Source organism: Eublepharis macularius, chromosome 8 (assembly GCF_028583425.1).
Source record: "Eublepharis macularius isolate TG4126 chromosome 8, MPM_Emac_v1.0, whole genome shotgun sequence".
In the NCBI taxonomy this organism is placed as follows: Eukaryota; Metazoa; Chordata; class Lepidosauria; order Squamata; family Eublepharidae; genus Eublepharis; species Eublepharis macularius.
The window spans coordinates 104,219,364-104,243,984 of NC_072797.1; the positions used below are offsets into that span (position 1 = coordinate 104,219,364).

Genomic DNA, 24,621 nt, shown 5'->3' on the forward strand with positions numbered 1-24,621 from the left:
AACTGTACGCAAAGCTTTATTGCTGATCTATTCGTTATATCACTTTACAGAGGGGGGAAAGGTGTCCTCTCTCACCACAACTAACGCCATCTCTCCTTAATTGTCAGATTTGTGGTTATCAAAACAGCTGAGCCTAAATGGTACTAAAGCAGGAAGAGAAGGGGAAACCCAAAGCTAGCCCATAATTCTTTTGGACTTCTCACCATAATCCTGGAGCCGTTTAGCAACATCCACAGCTTCAATGTTTGCTGTTTTCTTGAATGGTCTGGTATCCAAAATGAATTCATGAGCTACATAACCTGGATATGAACAGAATTTTATATGCTGAGCAACTCTGAAGAATGAAACACAAAAGATCAGGTATATTTATTTTGAAGCGATCACAACCCTGGAGCCTTTGAGGACCACACAATAATGTACAGAATAATATTCAATCACAAATTATAACTGCCTATACCAGATATGCTCATAAGTGCTTTTACAGCTTTTGAAAATGCGTTCTTCACAAAAACATCCATATATGCCTTCCTGCTTGTATTATTTAGATTATAATTGGCCCAATTAGGGATATGCACGAAAAAAAAAATTGATACTTTTTCAGGTATTGGGAATGCCAAATATCACTATTCCCATAGTGGTTTTGTATTGTGATACGGATTTTTCTGGATACTGAAATTAACTGGGTCCATTATTCCCTATGGGGGAGTCTTTCTGGGGGGCATGTCTTCTAATGGGTCCAATTCAGTGGGTCCGATTCTACAGGCCTCTGAACAAGATGTCACCAGCTACTCTCCATGGTTTCCTATGAGAAGGAAATCCAATACTTTTTCCAGAGCACAAAAGCTTTAGCCAAACATGCAAGAGCAGCCACTGACCAAGTCTCCCAATGTAAAAAGAACCAATGCCAAACCAGAGAATTCCAGAATCCACATGGCAGCAGGCAGCAGAGGTAAGGCACAAAGCAGCCAAAAGCAAGCACTCCAAAACATACCAACCTGAAGCTGCAGCCAAGAGGCCAGCTTGTGGGCTATAAGAGAATCGCTGTGATTGGGGCAGACAGTTGAGCTCTCCCTAACACGCAATGCCATTTGCCTACAGTGAGCGCCTCCCTCCACCCTCCCTCCAGAAAAGCTGCAAAAGCAAGCAAACAAGCTGCTGCGACCATTAAAATGGCAGCCCCAGTTATTCCCGAATACGCTCAGGATTAATTGGGATAGGAATACCAGTATATCCAAGATTTCAAAATACACTAAAAATACTAGTCAGGGTTTTTTGGGGTATATTTTTAAACCAGATATACCTGAGCACACATCCCTAGGCCTAACACTTTCTCTGAGCATGTTTTTGCAGAGCAACGGGGAAAGGAAGTGGGTAGAATAGGATGCCTCAGCGGTTGGTGACACATCTCAGTACAAGCGATTGGGAAAAGAAAATACAATGCTGTGCTAGTTAAATCCCCCACAGTGTGAACATGGAAAAAGTTATGTGGTGTTGCACTGCTGTACTTCACTGTGAACTAGGCTGCATACTCATCAGGACAAAAACTTACAGAAAACTGAATGATTCAGCTTACTTATATGGAAAGGAGAAAAATTTACCTTCACAATTCTCCTATGGCTAGTCAAACTGCACTCAGTAGTCTCAAAGGAAGTGGAAATATGCATGAAATATAGTTTTAAAGTCAAGGACAGCCTTTCTATGGGGAAGGCTTCGCTGCTCATCAATGTATTGTAAAACATGGACCATTTACTGTGGACAAAATACAATGCCACAGAGATACTTGCCTCTGGCTCCTCTAAAGAGGACCTTGTAGTGCTTCTCTAGTCTCTTTGCCATGTAGTTAGCATTTAATATTGCAATCTCCGATGCATGCTTAAGGCCTTTTCCTCCCATCATCTGAAAAGACAGCAATGATACATCATCATCATCATCATCATCATCCCAGATTTTCCACCCCATTTATCTGATCAAAAAGTGCTGTGCCGGCCAACTGATCATTTCAATCTGTTTTTTTTTACCTTACAAAAATATAGTCGAAAGTTGCAATGCTCCGTGAATCTAGGGGGCTAGTATACTGAAAGTAAAGAATCGGTAGGTTCTCTATAACTGTACTTCCTCCAGGATCTCATTTAAGGGAAACTCAACCTAGGAATGTTGGAACCACCATGAGTAATTTCTATTGATGTTGTGAGAATATTGATTTACAACACATATAACCAAATCTAACACAAGACTGAGTGTCACAAGCTTTCAGAATAAAGGCAGAGTCTGCATTTATTCATAGAATCTGGTTTTAAAGCTATACAGGGACAAAAACAAAACAAACACCAAACCCTATTTGCCCACGTCAAACAAACGTTTACTGCCAGATGACAGTTCTATGTTTGTTCCCTGTCAACCGTGGGATAAAAGGTGGCTGATTTTGTACACTATCATGAAGTATTAGCATTTGAAGTGTTAGCATGGGGGTTGGGAGAATACTTCCAGAATGTGACTGGTCAGATTGTGTGTGTAGAAATGACTAATGGCCTACTCAATCCTCCTGTTACGTGTATAGAATTTGATACATTGGGGAAACATGGTGGAATCTCTTCTTATAGATGGCAAAGTCTCAATATTTATTCAGATCTCGACCGTTTTTTAAATTTAAAATCAATAATAGCAGCTGTATGGGGCAAATGACAAAAAAACCAAACCTTAATATAAGCCCAAGATATAGGCAGTATAGCACTGGATCCCCAGGGGGCAGCACTAACTGTCCCTAGTGGGCTTGAATCCTTATCATCCTGTAATGCAATGACTGGATGGCTAGGCAGAAAGGGAGCCAAATGCTTCTTCCTAAAAAAAAAAAAAAAAAAAAAAAAGATTGTGTAAGTCAAACTCCTCCCACACAGCGTCCTTCTTTTCAAGCTAAAACTGCCTTCAGAATTTCAGGAAAGTGGCTTGTCCTAGTCTAATAGCCAAGGATAAAACTTCAGCGACATAAACTTAATTCCAACGGTTTTTTATCCCATCATGCCATTGTCAGTGTTTAATAGCTTGTAATAAATACTTCAACATGGTATAAAACATATGCACCAATTATTTTTATACATTATAGTTCCTTTACTAAATCTAACTCTTCATCTCTTTCCACAAATTCCATTTTAAAGAATCAAAAATTATGTTACCTCCCAGAATTATTATTATTGTTCGCTTTTTTCACTGAGAGATAAGGTGGATTATGCAATGCAAATGAAAATACAATCTAGGACATTCACTGGGCAATGCACAGTAATGAACAATAGTTAGGACGATCAGTGAAAGAGATACAACTTACTATAGTAGCAGAAATCTGAAAAACAAGCATAAAGCTGAGAACAGAAATAAAATCTTTCTAAAACAAAGCATAATTAATTTACTTGGCATATGTAGCTATGTGGAAACTCCCTAGCAGACACATGTCTACATCAGTAACCAACAGCAGACAGTAACTAACAGAGTAGTGTAGAATCCCTGACCCTACCGATGTATCTCTCTGAGCTACTTCTTATAACACAGCTCTATAATCTGGGTAAAAAAACCCTCCTGAATAATTCAGTTTTGCATAGTTTGTGGAAAGCCAGGAGAGTGGGACCATAGGGGGATAGGCAGTAACACAGATATGAGGGGCCAAGGCCATGTGATAGTCATGACATTGAATTGAGTCCAGTAACTGATGGGAAGCCAGTGGAGTGGTTGCAGAATGGGTATGATATGCATGCTCCATCTAGCTCCTGAGAGTAAATGAGCTGCAGCGTTCTCCATCAGCTGGAGTCTCCAAGTCAACTCTGAAGGGAGGCCTATTATAGTAGTCTAGTCTGCTGTGCCATGAATCCAGGTGGCCAGATCGGCTGTGTCAAGGTAGGTGGCCATCTTCCAAGTTAGTCTGAGTTTCTGGAAGGCATTTTTTGCAGCTGTGTTTACTTGCTTCTCTAGCAGCACTGGATCCAGTATAACCCCATGGCTCTTAACTACAGTAAGTCAGCCCAGGGTCAACTGAACTCCATCAAAGGTCAGAAGTACAATGTCCTTCAAGAGCTCTGCTTTTCCAACCAAGTCTACTATACTGAAGGCTGCAGATAGTTGCAAGAGAAGCAACAATGAGGCATGGTCTTTGTCTGCATTCAGGCAGATGTCATCAACTAGAGCCACCAAAGCCATCTCTATCTCATAGCCTGGCCTAAAATCAGACTGAAACAGGTCCAAAAGACAAGAGTTGTCCAAAAAGGGCTGGAGCTGGTCAAGTACTGCTCTTTCAACCACTTTGCCTAGAAAGAGTAGATTAGAGACTGGGCAATAATTGGCTCCATCATTTTTGTCTAGTTTTGTCTGTTTTTTTTTAAGTAATAAGAGGATGACTGCCTCTTTGAGAGGCTGAGAGAATAAAAGAGTGCAGCCAACTATCCTAGAGAAAAGTTCTCCATTCATAAACATAGGGCAGGAGGAGTACGTGCAAGAATTGTTGTGACCATTCCCACATCTGAAATCCTTGTCTGGAACTATCCAGTTTGCCTTCCATTTCCAAGGAAAAACTGTAGGCTCAGATTATACTGCCTGCTGCATATTAACATTACTCTTTTCCATCCTCAACTACGCTAGCTTCCTTGAAATACACATTTTAGATATTAAACGAGCCAGATACTCACACTCCAATTGGTCCCATTCCAGGTCCTCCTCCTCCATGAGGAATGCAAAAAGTTTTGTGAAGGTTTAAATGAGACACATCTGATCCGTAGTCTCCAGGACGACACAGGCCAACCTAGCAGGAAGGACATCAGAACATTGCAAATACAAGAGTGGAGGGCCTTAAGGGGACACTGAATCTCTTGCAATTTAAGATTTCAGAATCTGGCAAGCTTAGTTTTTTTTCTAGAACATTAACTAACACTGTTTAATATAATTCCCACCTATCTGTACACTTCAGCTCAAATGTACTCTCTTATCTAAAGGATGGTTTGAAAATTCAAGTTCTAAATCTGTGTATTACATTGGCAAATTTGGCAATTGTGAAAGATATTCCGAAATCAACAATAAACATCAGGGATTTCCCCATCATGACAAGGTGTGTTGACTCACTTCAGACGTAACATGAAATCATAGTTTATTTTATTTATGATGAATTTATGAAACAGGAGTTGACTTAAAGATGATCAGTTAAAACTTGTTTTGCTTCAATAAATGTTGAGTTTTGCTTGTATTCATTCTGCGTTCTTTATTTGGAAAATATGTATCCTGCCAGTCAACTCAGAAAGAACTCAGAAAGAACAGATGAGGATTGTTTTTTTAGCATTAAAATGCACCAGATACAAGAACAACCAAAGGAGTTATGCAAACAGAAAAAGGCAGTGTGGTTCAGTAATTACTACAGGTTTAGATCTGGATGCAGAAAATCCTTGCTCAGGCCTGGGCCTTCACATATCCAGACCCAGCATACAATCCCTGCATCACATCAACCATTTCTAATGAAATCATTTGGAAACACTTGTAATATTTCTTAATAGTGATGAAGTAAATATGCTTGCACATTTAACAGAAGCAGCCCATGAAACTCATTACCCACCTGGGCATTCATATTTGCTCCATCTAAATAAACCTGGCCTCCATGTCTGTGAATCAAGTCACACACATCGCTGATCTCCTCTTCAAAGACACCATTAGTGGAGGGGTATGTGATCATGATAGCAGCAAGGTTGTCTTTGTGCTTATCCACCTTCAGATTGGAGAAACATGAAAAGCATGTGAAAGGTCAAGGAGGGTCAACATTTTCCGTCGTCTTTCCCCATGTCAAAGCAAAGAGAACTAAGGCTAAATAGAAACATCCAGGCTAAAGAGAAACATGCATTATTTCCTTAGTATACCAAATGCTCAGTTGCAACTACCTACTATTTGCTCTTTCAAATTGATATTTCCCATTATTTTTTATTACATTATGTTAGTAAATGGGAAACAATCATGAACTGGAGCACAGCCAAATTAATGCATGCCTCTTCAAGAGCTTTTCAGCTCTTTGTAGGAGAGAAAGACGGAAAAAAATAAGGAAAACCATTTGTATCAGTTGACTAGAGTTTAAAACTGGTCAGGCAGGAGGGCTGATTTACAACTGTATCTCAGCCTTTATAAAATGTACATCCCGGACAAGCCTCCAGGTTTGTAGTACACAACTGGTACTTCGAATGTCCCTTTAGCCAATCATAATGAGAGACAGACGCGGAGTCCTGCGGATGAAGCAATCTATAACCATTTATTAAATGATGGAGGAACAAAGGTTACACAAAGAGTAAAAGGTCCCCTCGTGCCCAACGCTCATCAAAGCTACAATAGCAGTACAAAGCAATGAATACCTTTTGGTTAATTATAATATTTGTTATTCTGTTGGCTCAGAAAATGCAGTGGCCCCCATTGGCTCAAGTGGGCGACCACCTTTCATGATACAAGTATCTAAGGGTATTCTGATTGGAAGAAACAACTTAGGTCAGCAGCATAGTTACAGAATTACAAGATCGCTATTTCTTTATCTTATCTGTCCTTGGTTTTATCTCTGGAAGGAACATCTTCCTTCCTTTCTCACACATCTCTTTCATAGGCTTCTCATTCATGCCCATTCCTTTGGTCTACGTAACATTTAATAGCAGCACCCCTATGTCGCTTCTTGCAACCTTGTGGGCTTCAAGCAGGGAATATTTCTTTGGATTCCGTGGGAGAGAAGCACTCTCCTCCCCTGGAATGTACTTATAATTACATTCAGTCCCCCTTCTCCTCTTTGTGGTTTTCTCTCTCAGCCTTGAGAGATGTTGTTAATCTAGCTAGCTTTCATTGCAACATTTTGCATGGACAGTTTCACAAAGGGGTTTCTGTATCAAGTAAGAAACAGGTGTTAGGAAACAAACAGGTTCTCTAAACTTATTGAGCGCAATCTACTGGTAGCAAGCTTCACAGTACTTTGATCTTACATCTCACAGTGATTTACATGTATAGCATACTGCTTTGGTCTTTTGTTTCAAGTTTCATTTTCTTGCAAGTTGCATTACAAATGCGACATTAGCTCCTGAGAATAGTAAAGGTGCATAACAGTGATAGAAGGCACATAAGATTACATAAGATCTCTTTCATTAAATCCATTTCCCTCAATGTGATTTTAGCCACAGAATTTATTTTCAAAATTAAAAGACATTTATAATTTTTCTAATCAAGGAAAAGAAGAGGCAAGTCCTAATGGCAGCTTATACAAGTGCAAGGAGAAAGGAAAGCAACGCCACAGAACAAACCTACCATTGCTTTAAGATGGCCCACATCAATGCTTCCATCTTTATCTATTTCCACTGGCTGAATCTTCATTCCTGCCATCTGAGCACTTGCTGGGTTAGTTCCATGTGCAGATTTTGGAATAAGACAAACCTTTAAAAATATGAATGCTAAAGTTAGTAACAAAATGCTTGTGCAAATTAATCAAATCATATTAATAACCCAATCTACAACCTAGTTAAATCCTCAAGTCATTATACTACAGCTTGATTTCAAAAAGATGCTAGCAGGCAAGAAGAATGTATCAATGGAAACTTGCACAGGCCCTGCAGCATATATAAACTGGGCTTGCAGCTGCTTCCTGTATAGTTTTAGAGACAAGGGAGGGGTTACCCACAGAAACGTTTGCACTCTGTGTGCACGCCGCAACAATAATGAATGATTATACAATTTTCAAAGTGCAAGTGCCTCTTGTTCGTTGAGCCAATATTGCAATTCATACAAAGACCATTGCTCATAGGACAATTCATACATGTGCAAATCGTACAAGTGCAAAATCATACATGTGCAATTTCATTTTCTGGTGCAGTACAGCTCTACAATACCAGGTATATAAGTAATACAATGAATTTTATACAGATTCACTCCTTCCTCTCCTTCAACTAGTTCTTCCCAAAGGTGGTGTAAAGCCCAAATGAATTCCAAAGGAGGGAGTGGAGACCGCCACGCTCAATCTGGGGCCGGCTACGAACGCAGATTTCGTGCCACCTTCTTCAGGAGCGTGCCATCTATGATGAAAACACTCTATGAGTATGCTACCCATTTACAGCCTTTTCTCCATAATACCCCTTCCCTGTAGTTCACAATCTTTCCTACTTACAAACACTCCCCAATAGAATGTCACCACCACATTTCTCTCATCGCCTGGTTAATAGGTAGGCTTGTTCTCTTCCTTGTACGTCATTGCAAACTGCCCCCTATATAAATCAGATGTAGCCTGTTGGTACCACCCTTTCTTAAAGCAACCACACACTGTATGCTGTAACCTCACATGCTATGTGCTTCCTTGACGTACAAGGAAGAGAACAAGCATACCTACTAACCAGGCGATGAGAGAAATGTGGTGGTGACATTCTATTGGGGAGTGTTTGTAAGTAGGAAAGATTGTGAACTACAGGGAAGGGGTATTATGGAGAAAAGGCTGTAAATGGGTAGCATACTCATAGAGTGTTTTCATCATAGATGGCACGCTCCTGAAGAAGGTGGCACGAAATCTGCGTTCGTAGCCGGCCCCAGATTGAGCGTGGCGGTCTCCACTCCCTCCTTTGGAATTCATTTGGGCTTTACACCACCTTTGGGAAGAACTAGTTGAAGGAGAGGAAGGAGTGAATCTGTATAAAATTCATTGTATTACTTATATACCTGGTATTGTAGAGCTGTACTGCACCAGAAAATGAAATTGCACATGTATGATTTTGCACTTGTACGATTTGCACATGTATGAATTGTCCTATGAGCAATGGTCTTTGTATGAATTGCAATATTGGCTCAACGAACAAGAGGCACTTGCACTTTGAAAATTGTATAATCATTCATTATTGTTGCGGCGTGCACACAGAGTGCAAACGTTTCTGTGGGTAACCCCTCCCTTGTCTCTACTGCGGTTGCAGAAACGGCCATACTTTTCTTTTTCATTCCTGTATAGTTTTAGCACACCAGAAATCCAAAGCCTGAGTGGATGTTATACTGGGTGGATACATGTAGATGCTACATACAAAGCAACATCTATATACATAGCGGCACAGTTTAAATGATATACTGTGGATCTGAAAGATCTCATGGGTATGTTCTTCTTGTCCTCTAGCATCAGTTATACAGCTAGGGATGATTGTGAAACGAGTGGAGGTGAAACAAGGTCTCTGTGCCCTTGGACTGCTAATCAGATTAAACCTCATTTCAAGAATTTCCAGTGAGCAGTCTAACCAAGTCCAAGACTTGATCCAGTTGCTTAAAGAACCATCTCTAAATAGCTGGACCAGAACTTTTCCCTAATTTCCACATTTTCTGCAGATAGCAAAGAAAAAATGAATAAGAAGAGGGAAGGAACTGTTTGCTGACTTCAATGGAAGATCTTTGGCTCAAATGCCTAGTAACAGAGAGGGATTTAACCCTAAAGGGACAGGACTGGATGCATCCTTATTTCAAATAGACTTCATCTGGTTGATAGTAAAGACCTTGAATTGAATTTTGCTAAGAACTGGATACTTAACCAGGGCTCCAGAAAGAGTAAAGATTGAGTAATCGAGTTCCACTACTCCACCACAGAATCTTCTCATAAATACTGTAATGCCCAAAGCCCCTTAGCACACAAATCTGCTTATTTACATTCTCATATTTTTAAATGGTAAGCCTTTTTCCTTGGATGTCTTCCCTAAACCCTCTTTTAATAGGCACGTTGTTAAAAAGAAAATATGCACTAGTGAGAGACCTTTTCTATGAAGTAGTAAAAGAGCATGCTAAAGTTGCAACAAAAATGTAATAAATAACTTTGTTGTAAAGTTACAACAAAGGTCTTTATATATTAATTTATATCCCTCTCCTCCTCCAAGGAGGTCAGTAACCTCCCTTCCTCCATCTTATTTCTGTTACAACTATATGAGGCCGCTTGTGTGTGTATGGAGTGCTGTCAAGTAGGGGTGTGTATTAAAAAAAATTGGTAAATACAGGTTCCTAAAACTGAATTTGAGAAAGAATTCAGAATTCCCTGAATTCTGAATTGATTCTCTAATTCAGTTCTGCTATTTCTGAAAAATTCAGCCATTGTTTTCCATGGGAAAATCACTCTGGGGGCTCTCCAATGAGCAACTTAGCCCAACAGAAGCAAACTGAAGCAAGGGAATGCCTTGTGCTTGTGAATGGATACTACTTGGTTCTGTCCTGTGGTGTTTCTCCACTGGCTAAACCCAGTGCCTTGCTGCTGTGAATGACCCTGTTTCTGTTGGGCTAAGTTGCAACAGTGTCCCTTGCTTCAGTATGGTTTGGGTGAAACTGATGTGATTCTCTGATGTGATGTTGGTCCCCTACTTCACTTTGGTTCTGGGGACATTCCATTCCCTTGCTTGAGTTTGGTTCTCTTGGGCTTTCTCTGGGGTGAGCTCAGCTTGCATTTGGGAGGGTGCCTTGACCATGGCAGCCTTGCCCTAGTGTGTTTCTGCAATGGGAGTTAGCTTTGACTTTTTCCCCACAGGAAACAATGAGTGGCTAGGTGCACCTTTTTTAGGGGCCCATAGAATTGGCCCCTGGGGTCCAAACTTCCTAAAACTTGGGGGATCTTTAGAGAACAGTTAGGAGGGGGTCCTCTGCAAATTTTGTGGAGTTTGCTTGAAAAATGCCACCCAGCCCCCCCAATAACCCCCCGATATTTACCCCATAGGGAATAATGGATAGTGGATGGCAGCACTTTCTTTGGGGGTCCATAACATTAGCCCCTGGGGTCCAATCTTCATGAAACTTTGGGAGTCTTTAGAGGACAGTCAGGATTAGTGTCCCTTCAAATTTGGTGAAATTTAGTTGAAAATGACCCCCTCTCAGCCCACTGGATAGCCCCCAGTGTGATTTTCTCATAGTAAATAATGACCGAATTTTACTGAAAATTCAGTAAAAATTTGGCATACCTGTGGGGGTTTTTTTCACTTGAAATTCCCATTTTTTACTGAATCAGTCAAAATCCAGTATTTTAAGCTGAATTCTGAACTGAACTGCACAAACCTACTGTCGCCACAACTGACTTATGGTGGTCCCAACGAAGGGCTTTCAAAGCAATTGATAAGCAGAGGCGGTTTGCCAATGCTTTCCTCTGCAGAGCCTTCCTTTGTGGTCTGCGTTCTGAGAACTGATCCTGCTTAGCTACTGAGATCTGATGAGCTCAGGCTGTACCATGCTACTCTCCCTCCCATACTTGGGCTTAGAGAAAGTATCTGTCAAGGGCACCACTCAGGTCATAACAACATCCACACAAGTCCTCTTAATTGTGGGAAGTAGTGCTAACCATTTTGCAGTTTGAGAATTCAGGCCTTTTTTTAATACAGCCATCTGAGGTGACAATGTCTTGAGAGCATTGAGCTGGGACACCAGGATTCATAATAAATCAATCAATTGGGATGTAAGTGTAAAACTTTCAAATAAAGATCTTGAAATTGCTGCAAAGGCTAGCCATTTGTCACTAAAAAGGTGATTCTTTGTGACACAAGTGGTCATACTTATCAGTTACATATTTTAAAAGAAACCATCACACGGTGCATAAAGCATGAACAAATCCAAAGTGTGAAAACTCTTAACTGTGTTACACGCTTCCACAGGACAGAGCTAAAAGGGAAGAAAGAAGGTGGAGAAGACTGCAAGTGCTTCCCCACTGCAAAGCTGCCAGAGGCAGAAGACGAGCCTTGTCAGAACGGAACGATGGATCAAACAAGGGATCCATTGCTGGCTTGCCTGTTCCCAGTTCTATGTGGCTGTGAGCCAACTGCACCGAGCTGACAAAGACTCAACAATTGTAACAGAAAACCAGAGATCAAATAAAGTGCACAGAGCAATGGGGCGGGGGGGGGGGGGAAGCTGGAGGATGACTATTCAAATGAAACCCCAATAATAGATTTTTAGTTTATGCATATAAATACCAACCTTTATGTGTGTGCGTAAAGTAACCAGGCCATGACTTTCAACTTTCAAGGCTGTTCTAATCCTGACACAAAAGCCTTCTAAATGCCCCCAAGTGAAGTTTTAGAAAACTGTAGCAGCTGGTGCCAACCCTGGCAGGCCTTTTTTTGTGTGTGTGCTAATTTCAACTTTAATTTAACTAATGAGGTTGTTCCAGGATTTCAGCAGTGAACCTCATCATGTGCTATAAGCTGTTCTCCCATCACAAGGACGTACCTCAGTAAGAACATTTTTTGACAACAGCAAGATTTACTTAAGAACAAATCATTAATGAACTACCACTCTGCATCAATCTGTGTTATGCACACACTAAGTTTCATTCTTTGAATTGCTATACTAGGCAGCAGAGGTCAGCTACAGAGTTCACAGATTTGGGCTAGCTTTGAATGGGACCCCAAATTGCAGTCATTACCAGCTCAGATGTGGAGCTGAACTTCAGAGGCACTTGGGAGCAACCGCGTCTTGCAACTTGAAGGGTGCCTCTGAAATAAGCTCCTGCGCCTATGCACAAAGGGGAGCGTTCGATCATGCTGGGCTTTGCAGGCCCTTGAAAGCACCACCGCTGCTAGCTGCTTCTGAGAGCCTCTCAGACTCTGCACAGATCAGAGATGAGGCCTCTCAACTCAGCTCTCACTTCGGGATGGAACTGGAGCTCATAAATGCGCCTGTCAGACAGAAAGAAATCCCTGGCAAGGGATGCTTTTACTCTATGAGTAAGGCTGTGTTGGAAGTACATCAGTGGAAGTACAGAATATGCCCTTTGAAAGCCCTCCCATCCTTTGCAGTTGTAGTGAATAGCTTGAAACGGGTGTCTGATGAAGGAGCAAAGCGATTTCTCACCCTTCTTTCAGCCTAAGCCAAGGAGTAAGCATGACGAACCCTGTGCTCTTCTTCTGTGTCCCTCTGATCCTTCTGGATAATTAACCCCAGCCCCATTCAGTTCTTTCCCCCATCCATTCCTCTGCACAGCAGAAATGACAAGTAAAGTTTTGACATTTCATGTAATTTGCATCAGTCGCAGAAAATTAATTTGCTTCCATGCAGATGCGTGGCATCCTGTATGGGCCTCCAGGGGCAGAGGCACATCATAATGCCCATTCATGCTGTTCAGGAAGGTCACCAGATACCAATCTTCTGTTTAGTATGGCTCAGTTACAGCTGGGCAGGCCTCAAGATTATCACATCTGAGACTGGCTCCTTCACGCATCCTTGTTCTCCAGAAGTACATTAAAGACTAAAAAAGGCTGCATGGATTGGCAAAGGCCCCACTGCTTCTTGGGTGTATCAATCTGCTGGCTGCAGGGGTTTGTCACTTCCCCTTCTCCTTGCCAAGACCCAACTCTCTCCGTCTCCAGGGAGATGGAGGGAGGCCTCCTTGATAGCAGAGCCTGTGTCACTTCTCTCTCCCACTCTTCTTCTACCAACTTCTCAGGGAACAGAGACTGTCACCTTGAGTCGGTTAACTCCAAGACCCCCAGAGGGTGGCTCCCCTCCTCTTTTCCCCAGGGCTGCTTGAAGACCTGCCGCTCTGCGGGCTTATCAGGCCCCAGGAGTCTCACTCCTGCTGGCGAGTTGGGTGTCGGCTGCAGTTCTCTCCCTGATATAGCTGCTGTGTGTACCGCCTGCTCTTGTCAGCTGTTTGTCAGACCAGCAGGAGGCCACAATGCTGCAGCACAATTCTGGCTTCCACAGGACGGTGTCTTTGGCCCTCTGTGGGCCCAGGTGAGTATGGATGGACGGTATTGGGCTGGGCCTCACATATCCCCATGGAATCTCACACAGGGATGCAGGATGCATAGAAAGGATAAGCATTTAGAATGCACCTGCTCATCTCTCTCGAAAACCGAGAGAAAACAGAGAAAATCTGTCCCCTGTCATTTATCTTCCATGTACTTATACTCTACATGAAAGAGAAATGACAGGGGACAGATTTTCTCACACAGCTCCTTAAAGTAGTTGTACTTTCTGCTCATGGCAAATAGTCACAAGCCCTGTGACCAGTATATATATTAAAATAATGCAGTCAGATCAACTGGATTGAAAAACAAAGCCCATTTCTATGGATAGCCTGCAGGGCCGTCAACATCAGTGTTATGTAAAGCCCATCCCTTTTCCACTTACGCTTCGATGACATTCTCCTTTGGCATTTAAATAAGCCTTGATTGCAGCCAATCCAGCATATTCACCTTGGGCTCCACTGCGAAACCACAAAAAGTATGCTGTCAAAGTATGCAGTTCTCTAACCAATTTTTAAAACGTCAATGCATTTTTAAGTACAGTCCATAAAAGGTCAAAGTCCCCACTCAAAAGGCACACTGTTTATGCTGCTATTTGTGACAAATCCCCATCATTCTTCATTACGCCACTCATGGCCAACCAGGCATGTGTGCATTTGTCCTATTTGATGGTGTACGTGCAATGTGCTTGCAAGGTTCTTCTTTCACCGAAGGGAAATCTGGGTGGGAAAATTTTTTGCAGCCCTTAAAAAGATCCCCAAATGTGTGTTTTAAAGCCTGCCTCGGGATCTGTGATGGAAGAATGATTGCTCCTACCTGTTTGGTTGAAATGAAATTTTGTCATAGCCTGTGATCTCACACAGATCCTTTTCAAGCTCCCGGAAGAGCTGCTGGTACCCTTGAGCTTGATCGAGAGATACAAAGGGGTGGATGCTGGCAAATTCCTTCCATGTGATAGGCTACAGAAGAAAGGTGGGGAAGAAGAAAATGAAGACATTTTTCTGCTTATAAAATGTGGTCCACCAGCCTCCATAAAGGTTCAGCCATTGGACAGGGTGAATACGTTCTTTTTATTAACTATATTGAATTTGGAAATCAACTAGAAATATGATTTATTTAACCCCAACAGAGTGCTACTAAAAGTCCTTTATATATTGCTGTTATATTCTAACCATATTCTGTTTTCTGAACAGTTCAGAAAAGAAAAATAACTACAGAAAGCTTCACTTGTAGACATCTGTCAGAACACTTTTGTAATATGCTCAGTGCTAGCCATTCATTAGAAATAATCCCCTTACAACTACAGAATTGTAGGAAAATGTAAGCACCATGTTAATGAAGATAAGGTTTTTGACTCCATTCCCAAATGTACTACCCTCCCTGTGAATATGTACAGGATTCTGAACTGAAGTTTTCTTAGGAACAAACAGTACCACATGCCCAAAGTGAGCAAGCCCCCTCCCAAGACCACCTCCACCTGGATCTCACCTAATAGGTGATTCAAAGCACACCTTCACAGGGAGGAGAATGAGACCGTGTAAGAAAAACCTTAGTGTTAGGTTCTTCTTAATATATACACAGAACTCTGAGCCAGGGATTATTCAATGGCTACTTCCACTGGGAGGCAGGCAGTGAGCCACCTGTTATTATGGGAATGTAAAAGGCAAAAAAACTGCTAGAAAAGCTTACCGTAAGTTCTGATGAACTATTCAGCTTCATTGTACAGGATCCCTGGGGGGGGGAACAAACAAACAAACACAAATGTAATCAGTGGACTTCATTCAAGGATACTAGCAAATTCCAATGTTATTTTTCAAATTAATACCTACCAAAGGAATCATGCTGTGAACAAGGGAAATATCTTTGTTTTCTAATCTTTTCATATACCGGACAATATTTGTTTCAGAATGATAGCTAAAGATACAAAACATTACATTAAAAAACCAGTTAACTACACAAGCATGATAATACACAGTTAGCATCCCCCAAAGTACCATGTTATAAGAGTTACCCTTTTAAAAGACAGATCAGTAACTATTGCAAACCACTGTACCTTTCCTTTCCCAACTTCTCACTTTTTTTGTACTTAAAAATATTTGCCCACAAATTGAGAGTAGTATCTAATCAGTATGAATATACAATAGGTGCACTAACTTGTCAATCCTATAAGAGGATGTGGCCTCTATATTTAAACACACACGTGCATTATTTATAATAATACATTCTACATTCCTACCACCAAGGGACAACTATTACACGGTCTAGTTTAGGCAGTCTGCACGATAACTCTTTAGACAGCTTTCTAAATGTAAATGTGAGGGGGAAATGTGCTAGGAAGTCCAATCTTTAACTTGCTCTGTAGCTTGCATCGCAATAATACTTTGAAGTAGTAAAATCAAAACCCCTTTTATAATGCTTAATACAACTTTCTCAAACATAAAAAGAAAGCAGAGCCAAAGGTGGAGAGGCAGTTCAATAAACATCACAAACCTGTTGAATACTTGATGTGTTAGGAATTTTGAAGTCCTCTTAAATGCAGTGCCCCAAATGCCCCTTGTTTCGTCACCCATGCTCTCAGCAACCAGTTCCTTTCAAAAACAAAGGCATTATGAGCTCATTATGAGTACGATTTCTTTACTGCAAGAACGTATCCTGTCTAGAAACTGAAACTGTCTCAGGTGTTTTACCTGTCAGTTAACCACTGTGTAACACTAGTGTGCAAAACTCCCAAGTTACTTGTAAGAGATGACTGCTATGAGACACTTTTATCTGCAAAGATACACTCAGAAGAGTCATCTTTCTTGGTCGGAAGCGTAAGTGCAACTCAAGAATTAGAAATATCTGAAAGGGCACTTATCTTTCAAGATACATTTAGCCATACAAAATTCAAAGTGCAAAAGTCAATATGAACTATTTTTAAAAACCTCAAGAGGTCAAGAGCTTTCAGCAAAGTTAAATCTGACTGAATAAACTAAGGTTCCTTCCCAGATCTTACTCTGGGATCAGTGAAGGATCTTGAACCAATGTATTTCTCTTTAGAGAGATGGAAAACTAGAGTATTAATAGTTAAGGCAGCTGCCCCCTTAAGAGTTTTGAATCATGGGATTTTAGGGAACAGATTACAACCTCACGGCACTTCTTTCACAAAGCAAATCCAGAAACAAGTATTGTTCACTGTTACAGCAAACAGACCACTATTAAGCCAGAGTTTTAACATAGTGAATGTATTTGCAAATGTTTAATTTTAAAAGTAGCACATTGCATTAAGGACTACTGTTTAACATAAAGGGATACAACTATGCAGGAATGGTATTTAGGATCTATAAGGACTTTCAACATTAATTCCTATGGGGGGGTGGTCTCACTGACCCCTGATATTTTACTCCATTCAATAAGCTAAGAGCTAAGAGTGAAAATAAAAAAAATTATCCAAGCAGATAACTCTCCTTTATCTTAACTGAAGAACCAACCTGAAAAAGTTACTGTGCGTTTTTGTTATGAGGGAATCACTTACAGTGCAATCCTAAGCAGAGTTACTCCAGTATAAACCCACTGAATTCAATGGGCTTGGACTGGAGTAACTCTGCCTAGGATTGCACTGTTAGAGTCCCAGTATCTTGGATGCACAGCGTTTAACAGCCCCTCCCATTAATTTTAACGGAGGGGGGCTGAGTCCCAGTAACTAGTGAAATCTTCTTTGTCAAATGGGCACAGAGCAAGCAATGAGCCCTTTTACCTAAGGCAACAAAAGGTGCTTACTTGCAGCCGGATCCTTCTGTTCTTGGGCCATATAGTTCCCTCCTGAACTTCAGAGGGAGGGAGCTCCCTAGCCTTGTTTCCTGCCTTCTTTGCTTTGCTCATAAATAGGGTTCCATTAATGAATTGTGAAGAGGCTTCTCTTCTGCCCCAAGAAAACAGCGTGCGCACACGCAAACACACAGGAAAGGGAAGCCCCACAGAGAACCTTAATTTTAGTCTCCCAGGAAGCAACAAAAAATATTCTCAAGTAAAAATGATGGGCACAATTCCATTCCCCAGCTCTGTAAAGCCACACAGATAAGATCCCCATTACTTCAGCAGCGCCCTGTTCTTCCTCTTTGTTCTTCCCCTGCCTGCAAGCAGCAATAGGATAAGACCGTCCAGGTGAATGGGAGTTTTGCTGGCTTCTCACAGATCCTTGCCCACTCTCCTTCCTCGTCCTCTCAGTGCTAGTTATTTCTGCTCTGGAGTACAAATAATTTGTACTGAGGACAAGCAGGATGGGAATACCCCAGGTGCCAAAAAACCTCTCTCTCACCCAAATAGTCCCATTGCTGCTTGCACACAAGCACACAACCCATGTGTAGGTTTTGGCAGGTGAAACTAGAAGTCTTTTGTGTCACTGAGTGTATAGGAATCTACAACACTATGTCTGTGATGGACACTATTCACTGATTGCAGACAAAGTACTAAAAATGGAGCTCTACTTACAGCTGAAGATTCACAACCAAAGATCCATAATAAGTCATCCAGATCTTTTTCAGTTACAGTTTCGTCAAGAGACAGGCCAAGCTGTGGACAGTTGAAGGAGAGAAAAGGACCACAGTTAACCAAAGCTCAGTGAGGGAGAAATTTCAGGGTACTAGCAATGGGCTCAAAACAAAACAAAACCCATATAAAAATCTGGATTCTGTTTATGCCAATACATCATTAATACTTTATCCACAACTTGTTCTACCATGGTCAAAGCAAGCAGAACTTCCAAATTTAAAACTCAGGGTAATATCTTCACAGATTCTGTAGGTTCAGATCTTGTAGCCCATTTAAACTTAGAGGATTGCTGTTTATAGGATAAAGGATCTTAGCAAGTTCCTACTAAATATATTTAGTACTAAATTACTAGATATTTTCCATTAATTTTAAGTAAAGTTTGAAACTTTTTAATCTTGTAAAACAGAGAATCAAAAGCATGAAAGATACAAGCTCTGTTCAGAACAAACTTTGGCTTGCTCATGCTGAGAATGAATCTAGTTTATCCTTGAGCTTTGTGTATCCCCTCCTGGTTCAGAATCCTGGTTTGCAGGCAAGAAATAAACAACACTCCAGTTTGGACATCACAAGTAGCTGCAGTTTTGTTCAGACAAAGAAGTCTTCAACCTGGTTTCTGTGAATTCAAAGGATAAACCAGGCTTTTCTTCATCACAAATAAACACTGGTTTGTTTGAGATGTCTGACTACAGTCAGAGAAGCTAAAACTACTTTGCATCTTTTCTCCCCGTCAAGTTCTTAGAAATCCAGCACAGGATAATGTAAGAAACAGGCTGCAGAGATTACATTTGCATACCAGTGTCACCTTTTCCAGACTGGCTACCTTCACTAGCTTGTCACAAGGAGCACAAGCAAGCAGTCTGAAGGTACCGGATGGATTTCTACATTTGAAACAAGCTGATCTGGGCTGGTAAACAGCCTGGATGGGAGATCCCCTGGGAACCTAATACGGTGAACCCATGGAAAAACAGCAATGTTCAACTATAATAAAATCATATCTACAGATATATTTGAGAATGAATTCTCAAAGCAGCATCAAAAGAAGCAGTCTCTTTATATATCTGGAAACTGAACAATAATCTTGGTGTTTTTTAAAACAACTGATTTATTTTATTTTTTTTAACTAAACTAGTGTATAGGTTAAGTACACTGCCTGAAAGACTTTTAAAAAAATCAAATCTTTGGACATTTCATTCTTTGCACCAGCTACAAAGAAAGAAACCTCTACCCTTTAAAAAGTACTGGAACACGCTACTTTAAGAAAATAAGCATTTTGTCAGTTTCACTCTCAATGCTGTTTCCTGCTAATTGTAATTGGGGTGAACACAACCCCAACACCGGCAGAGTATTCACAGTGCAATCTATAGAAAAATTACTGGAGTGAGGAGGACACACCACACAGCAACTGGCCTCACTCAGGCTGAGGAATACATAGAGTTGTCAAAGATCAATACTACTTTATTTTCAATTTTTTTCAGGTTCTCTGATTTGATCTTGCCCCACTACATGGGCGGCCATATTTTTAAAAAGCTGGCATTATGTGGTAACATCTGTTTAGAGAGCCAGTTTGGTGTAGTGGTTTAGAGTGATGGGACTCTAATCTGAAGAACTTTGTTTGATTCTCCACTCTTCCACTTGAAGCCAGCTGGGTGACCTTGGGTCAGTCCCAGCTTCTAGGAGGTCTCTCAACCCCACCCACCTCACAGGGAGATTGTTGTGGGGATAATAATAACATACTTTGTAAACTGCTCTGAGTGGGTGTTAAGTTGTCCTGAAGGGCAGTATATAAATCAAATATTATTATTATATTATTACAAGATGTCATTTTTCTATTATGGATTCCTTACGCTCATAAAATTACTAAAATAATGTAATGTTTCTTACAGACAATGTAGAACTAACAAAACCATTGGAAGACTTCTGCTGATAATTTAACTGTCACTTACTGTGCCATCACTGTAAATCCGCAGGTTTATTTGTCTCTGGGCTGCCCTGCACAAAACCTCTTGAACATCACAGCCACACTGGATTTTCAAGGTATCAAAAAATAGGTCATGTTGCAGTTTGTGACCTGCTCTCTTCAGACCTAGAAATAACACATGAAAGCTCTCTGCTCCACCAGCTGTTCACGTTTCCTTAAGGTTCCATACGTTTTTACTTATCTTTGAGTTGTTATTACTAACTTTATCAGCAAATGTACTGGGGACCAGCACTGGAATAACTTGGGTGTTACTGTAATGGACCTGTTTAAACTTGTACAGACTCCGTCAAGGTAATCAGACTGGAGGAAACCTGCTGGCCAGCCTGCCTCAGGCGTTTAAATGGCTTCGCTGCCAATTTTCTTGGTCTCTAACAGAGACAGCAGCTGTTCTGATCAGCAGTTCCCCCACATATCTTAGCCAGAATACAGGATTCTTCTTTTGCCCAGAGGAGGCCAGTCTTTAAGAACTCACCACCACACAGCCATTAAATATTTGCTCACCTTCAGCTAAGATCAGGGCGGCATTATGCACTCTCCTGGCAATGTGCTTTAATCCGTTAGCACCGTGATAGACTCCAAACATGGCAGCCATGTTAGCCAGAAGGGCCTAAAAATTGCACCAAATTCGCAAATAAGTCAGCTTGCTAACGTATTAGTATAATCCTGCAGTGCATTAAGAAACACATCACTTCATACACTTCGATCATTATAGGCACTCTTCATGCGCAAAAAGGCAAAGGAAGTTACAGTTATGCCTGATGTTTTTAACAATACAACCACTATTCCCAAGCTTTTGAGTATAAGATAGGCAAAAAAGTAATTTCTAAATATTTTATTATTTATACCTACTGTCAAATAGTTACATTCTAGGGTACAATACTGTCATTGCCAATGGTGGGCATGGAGGCCCTTGGGGCACAAAGGCACAGCCAACCAAGGCTTGCATCCAACTGTAAAGATCTCTCCTTTGCAGCACCATGACTGTGCAAGGCAAACTCTTGAACAGTAGGCTATGTTATGGCAGCACCAACATGCCATAGCCAGGTATCCAGTGGCCCATTTTCCCCTCCACCTTTGCATGTACGGTCTCCACAGCCAGCAGTCAGCCTATGGCAGAAGCCCACACCAGAGGTCCCAGTATCTGGCTGGCCACAGATGTAATCTTTGGGTTCCAGAAAGCAGGGCTCTAGAGAGGTTGGAGCCTTGTCACCGCACAGGTACCTCTCCCATCTTTTTAGCTGTCAGAGTGCAGCTTGACAAAGCATACATTCCAGGCAAGGGCTCCCCATCTTCTCAGGACAGGCTCCCTGCTCTCAAGATGTGTGCCTCTCACACCAGTGTAAACTTTAGCCAAGCACAGGTCTGCATTTATGCTTTGCCTCCTTATGGGTACGTATGGCAAAAACATATCCTGGATTCAAACTGTCCAAAGTAGTGAGATTTGGCAGCTTGCAAACTTGACTGAAGTTACTGCTCCATCCAAATGGCCCTTGCCAACTGAAGCCCAGAGAAAAACACACCTGTGCCGTGCAGATGTTGCTTGTAGCCTTATCCCTCCTGATATGCTGCTCTCTGGTTTGCAGTGCAAGGCGATAGACTTCTTTCCCATTTGCATCCCTGGAGCCACATGAGGGGAAAGAAGATTATTTCCATTGCTTTAAGGTCTCTGCTTTTGTTAACATAAGGACAACTGGTCAACTCATTTGTGGTCAAGGGAAACCTAATCAGCTTGAATCATAGAAAAGCTGTTGCAAAAACTATACAATTATTCCAGAACAATTTTTTCCCTCAAGGCCTCCTCTCTCCAGTGTCAACTGAAGTCAATTGGCATAGGTAGAGATATTAGCTCACTGTAATAGCCAGTCATACAAACTGCAGTCCTGTGAAACAGAAAACATGGGGGAAATGGCTACAGCAGGAAAGGCGACATAAAACTTGTCTATGTTTTCTCTAGAGAGGTCACTAAACAGTAAAGAAACATCAGATTCCCAGATTCATGTTTCCCTTGGAAGGAAAATGTGTGGGGGGAGAGCACACATGCTTTGAGGGGGGGGAAGGACACACAAGCTTTCAAGAGCTTGTCAATTCTACCCTGCCGGTATCCCCCACCCAATTGTATTTCCCCCACCTTGCAATAGGGCTCCAAGACTAGGAGAATCCTGCCCGAAGAACAAAAATAATCCAGGGGCAAAGGATTTGCAGGGGAGAATTAACAGATGCAGCATGGAAGGGTTGTGTAATCATCCTGATACCTAAGAAGACTGGGATTTTGCACAAATTCAGCCTCATTCACCAAACTCCCATGAGAGTCCGGGGTTCAGATTTTAAGCTAAAACACAGTTTACCTTGTAACTCCCACCATCCTTCCAGGCATCATTCGCACCAAGTTCTCCTTGACAGCAAAGAAGGCCGCATGCGGTCCACCATAACAAAGAGGCACCCCAAATCTCTGGGAGCTACCGAGAGCAACATCAACACCAAATTCTCCAGGAGGTCTCAAGATGCACAGAGCTAACAAGTCAGTTGCACAGCAGACAAGAGTCTGAAACAAAAAGAAGGCAACCTTGTTGTTGGCATCTTTTACAGAGGAAAAGCTACACAGAAATTTTCTAAAATAGGAAGATGCGATGAAATGTGCACAAGTTTTTCTCAAAGAAGCAACGGACAACGATAACCAAATCATTATCATACAACTCCCTTCTGCTGACAAGTCTTCTCCTCTGAAGTAAGACTCCTCAGATCGTAGCAGTACCATAGTATCCCACCCAATAAAAATAAACATTAATAATCTACAAATTGTCTATTAAATGCAACACATTAGGGTCAAATAAATTATTTATTAATTATTCATATATTATAAACAGGGCTTTTTTTCTGGGAAAAGAGGTGGTGGAACTCAGTGGGTTGCCCTCAGAGAAAATGGTCACATGGCTGGTGGCCCCGCCCCCTGATCTCCAGACAGCGATCAGGGGGCGGGGCCACCAGCCATGTGACCATTTTTAAGAGGTGCTGGAACTCCGTTCCACCGCGTTCTCGCTGAAAAAAAGCCCTGATTATAAAAAATACAGCAGACATAACATTAAAGCATATATGGTATTCTTGTGACTGCAAGAGCTCCAACACCTATCTGAACTGACCGCAGATTCACTTATGCCAACATACACGCAGAACTGTTTTGTTGCCTCAACTGAAATCACTGCAGGATAGTCTGTGAAAGCACAAGAGCTCTGTGGGTATGGAAGCATCCCTGGCCCTACAAACAAGCCATATTGGGGAAATGGTCTTCAACCTCTGCAGTGCAGCAGCTAATTGACCAGAAACACAGTCACTGCAGATACACATTACAATTGTTCTTACCCCATTCTGATGAGCTCGGTCAACAAGTGCACTGAAATCTTCTATTTTCCCCTCAGTATCTGGATACTGAAACAGCACTCCGCTGACATCTTTCCCACTGAAGTCCATCTCATGAGGCAGCTTCAACTCCACAAGAATGCCAGTGTAACTGGAAAGCAAAATGACATCCAGGGATACAGGAAACTATTTCCTAAACATTAACTATTGTCAAAAATGAAAGTACAAAGATAGAAACCCTATGTATCAAAATTTTAAAAAGACTAAGCCTCCTTACAAAAAAGGGGGCTCGGACTGCTTGCAAAAAGGTGGTCCTCAAGGAGGGTGTAACGGTCTGGAAGTGAACAAGGTAATTGTGCAGAGTCCCCACCGCGGAGGCCAAAAGGGCAACATCACATGGGAGGATTATCTATCAGGACTCCAATCTCATAATGACAGCTGGCTCCCAGTCAGACTGGGACACCTGAGTGAGCTTCAATGATTGCTTATTGAGAACTTAGTAGGAGAATGCTTAAAATGTAACATCACCCTGTTGATTTTAAATACATTTTTCTTTAATTAGTGAAGTTCTGGGGTCTCTGGGTTCCTTATTCAACGATCTGCTCCCTCAAGGGAGGTTTGATCACTCAATGGTCTTGGGACACCACTGATAATTAAATGGCTAGAATTAATTAGCATTTTTAGTTATTCCTCCCAACAACGTCTAGGTTGCTTTTTGAAAGAATCTGAAGTAAACATTACTTTGCTCTAGTTTGCACCACAGCTATCGTCTGAGGATGACATCGGATGTCAACATAAAACTTCCTTCTTTTATTGTGCCTGCAGGAGGAAAAAAATACACTTTATATAAGTATTTCAAATATGCTTCATAGGAAAGAATACAAATGTCTACTTCAATTTAAAACTGTAGCATGTCCTAATATACTATCTTCAAGATTATTAAACTAGGCTTCTCTTAGAAAAAAAGTTGTGGGTGTAAAAGGCATAATATTTCCCACAGTGTCCATAGAGTATGCAAGCAAGAAACATCAGTCACTCTGTTCT

General features: G+C 41.4%; 1 protein-coding gene across 1 annotated transcript in view; it reads right to left on the reverse strand.

Annotated features, from left to right (window-relative positions):
* Positions 1–24,621, reverse strand: part of GLDC (glycine decarboxylase) — a 47,301-nt gene that overhangs the window by 2,162 nt on the left and 20,518 nt on the right. The window contains exons 5-22 of the mRNA XM_054986624.1: positions 24,319–24,396; positions 23,581–23,728; positions 22,569–22,765; positions 21,744–21,840; positions 20,725–20,830; positions 20,189–20,328; positions 18,186–18,266; positions 16,206–16,303; positions 15,545–15,629; positions 15,405–15,446; positions 14,532–14,674; positions 14,101–14,176; positions 7,291–7,416; positions 5,582–5,731; positions 4,668–4,780; positions 2,697–2,838; positions 1,785–1,896; positions 204–299 (exon numbers count right to left, since the gene is read on the reverse strand). Coding sequence (XP_054842599.1) covers positions 204–299; positions 1,785–1,896; positions 2,697–2,838; positions 4,668–4,780; positions 5,582–5,731; positions 7,291–7,416; positions 14,101–14,176; positions 14,532–14,674; positions 15,405–15,446; positions 15,545–15,629; positions 16,206–16,303; positions 18,186–18,266; positions 20,189–20,328; positions 20,725–20,830; positions 21,744–21,840; positions 22,569–22,765; positions 23,581–23,728; positions 24,319–24,396 — 2,030 coding nt within the window. The remainder of the gene's footprint in view (positions 1–203; positions 300–1,784; positions 1,897–2,696; positions 2,839–4,667; positions 4,781–5,581; positions 5,732–7,290; positions 7,417–14,100; positions 14,177–14,531; positions 14,675–15,404; positions 15,447–15,544; positions 15,630–16,205; positions 16,304–18,185; positions 18,267–20,188; positions 20,329–20,724; positions 20,831–21,743; positions 21,841–22,568; positions 22,766–23,580; positions 23,729–24,318; positions 24,397–24,621) is intronic.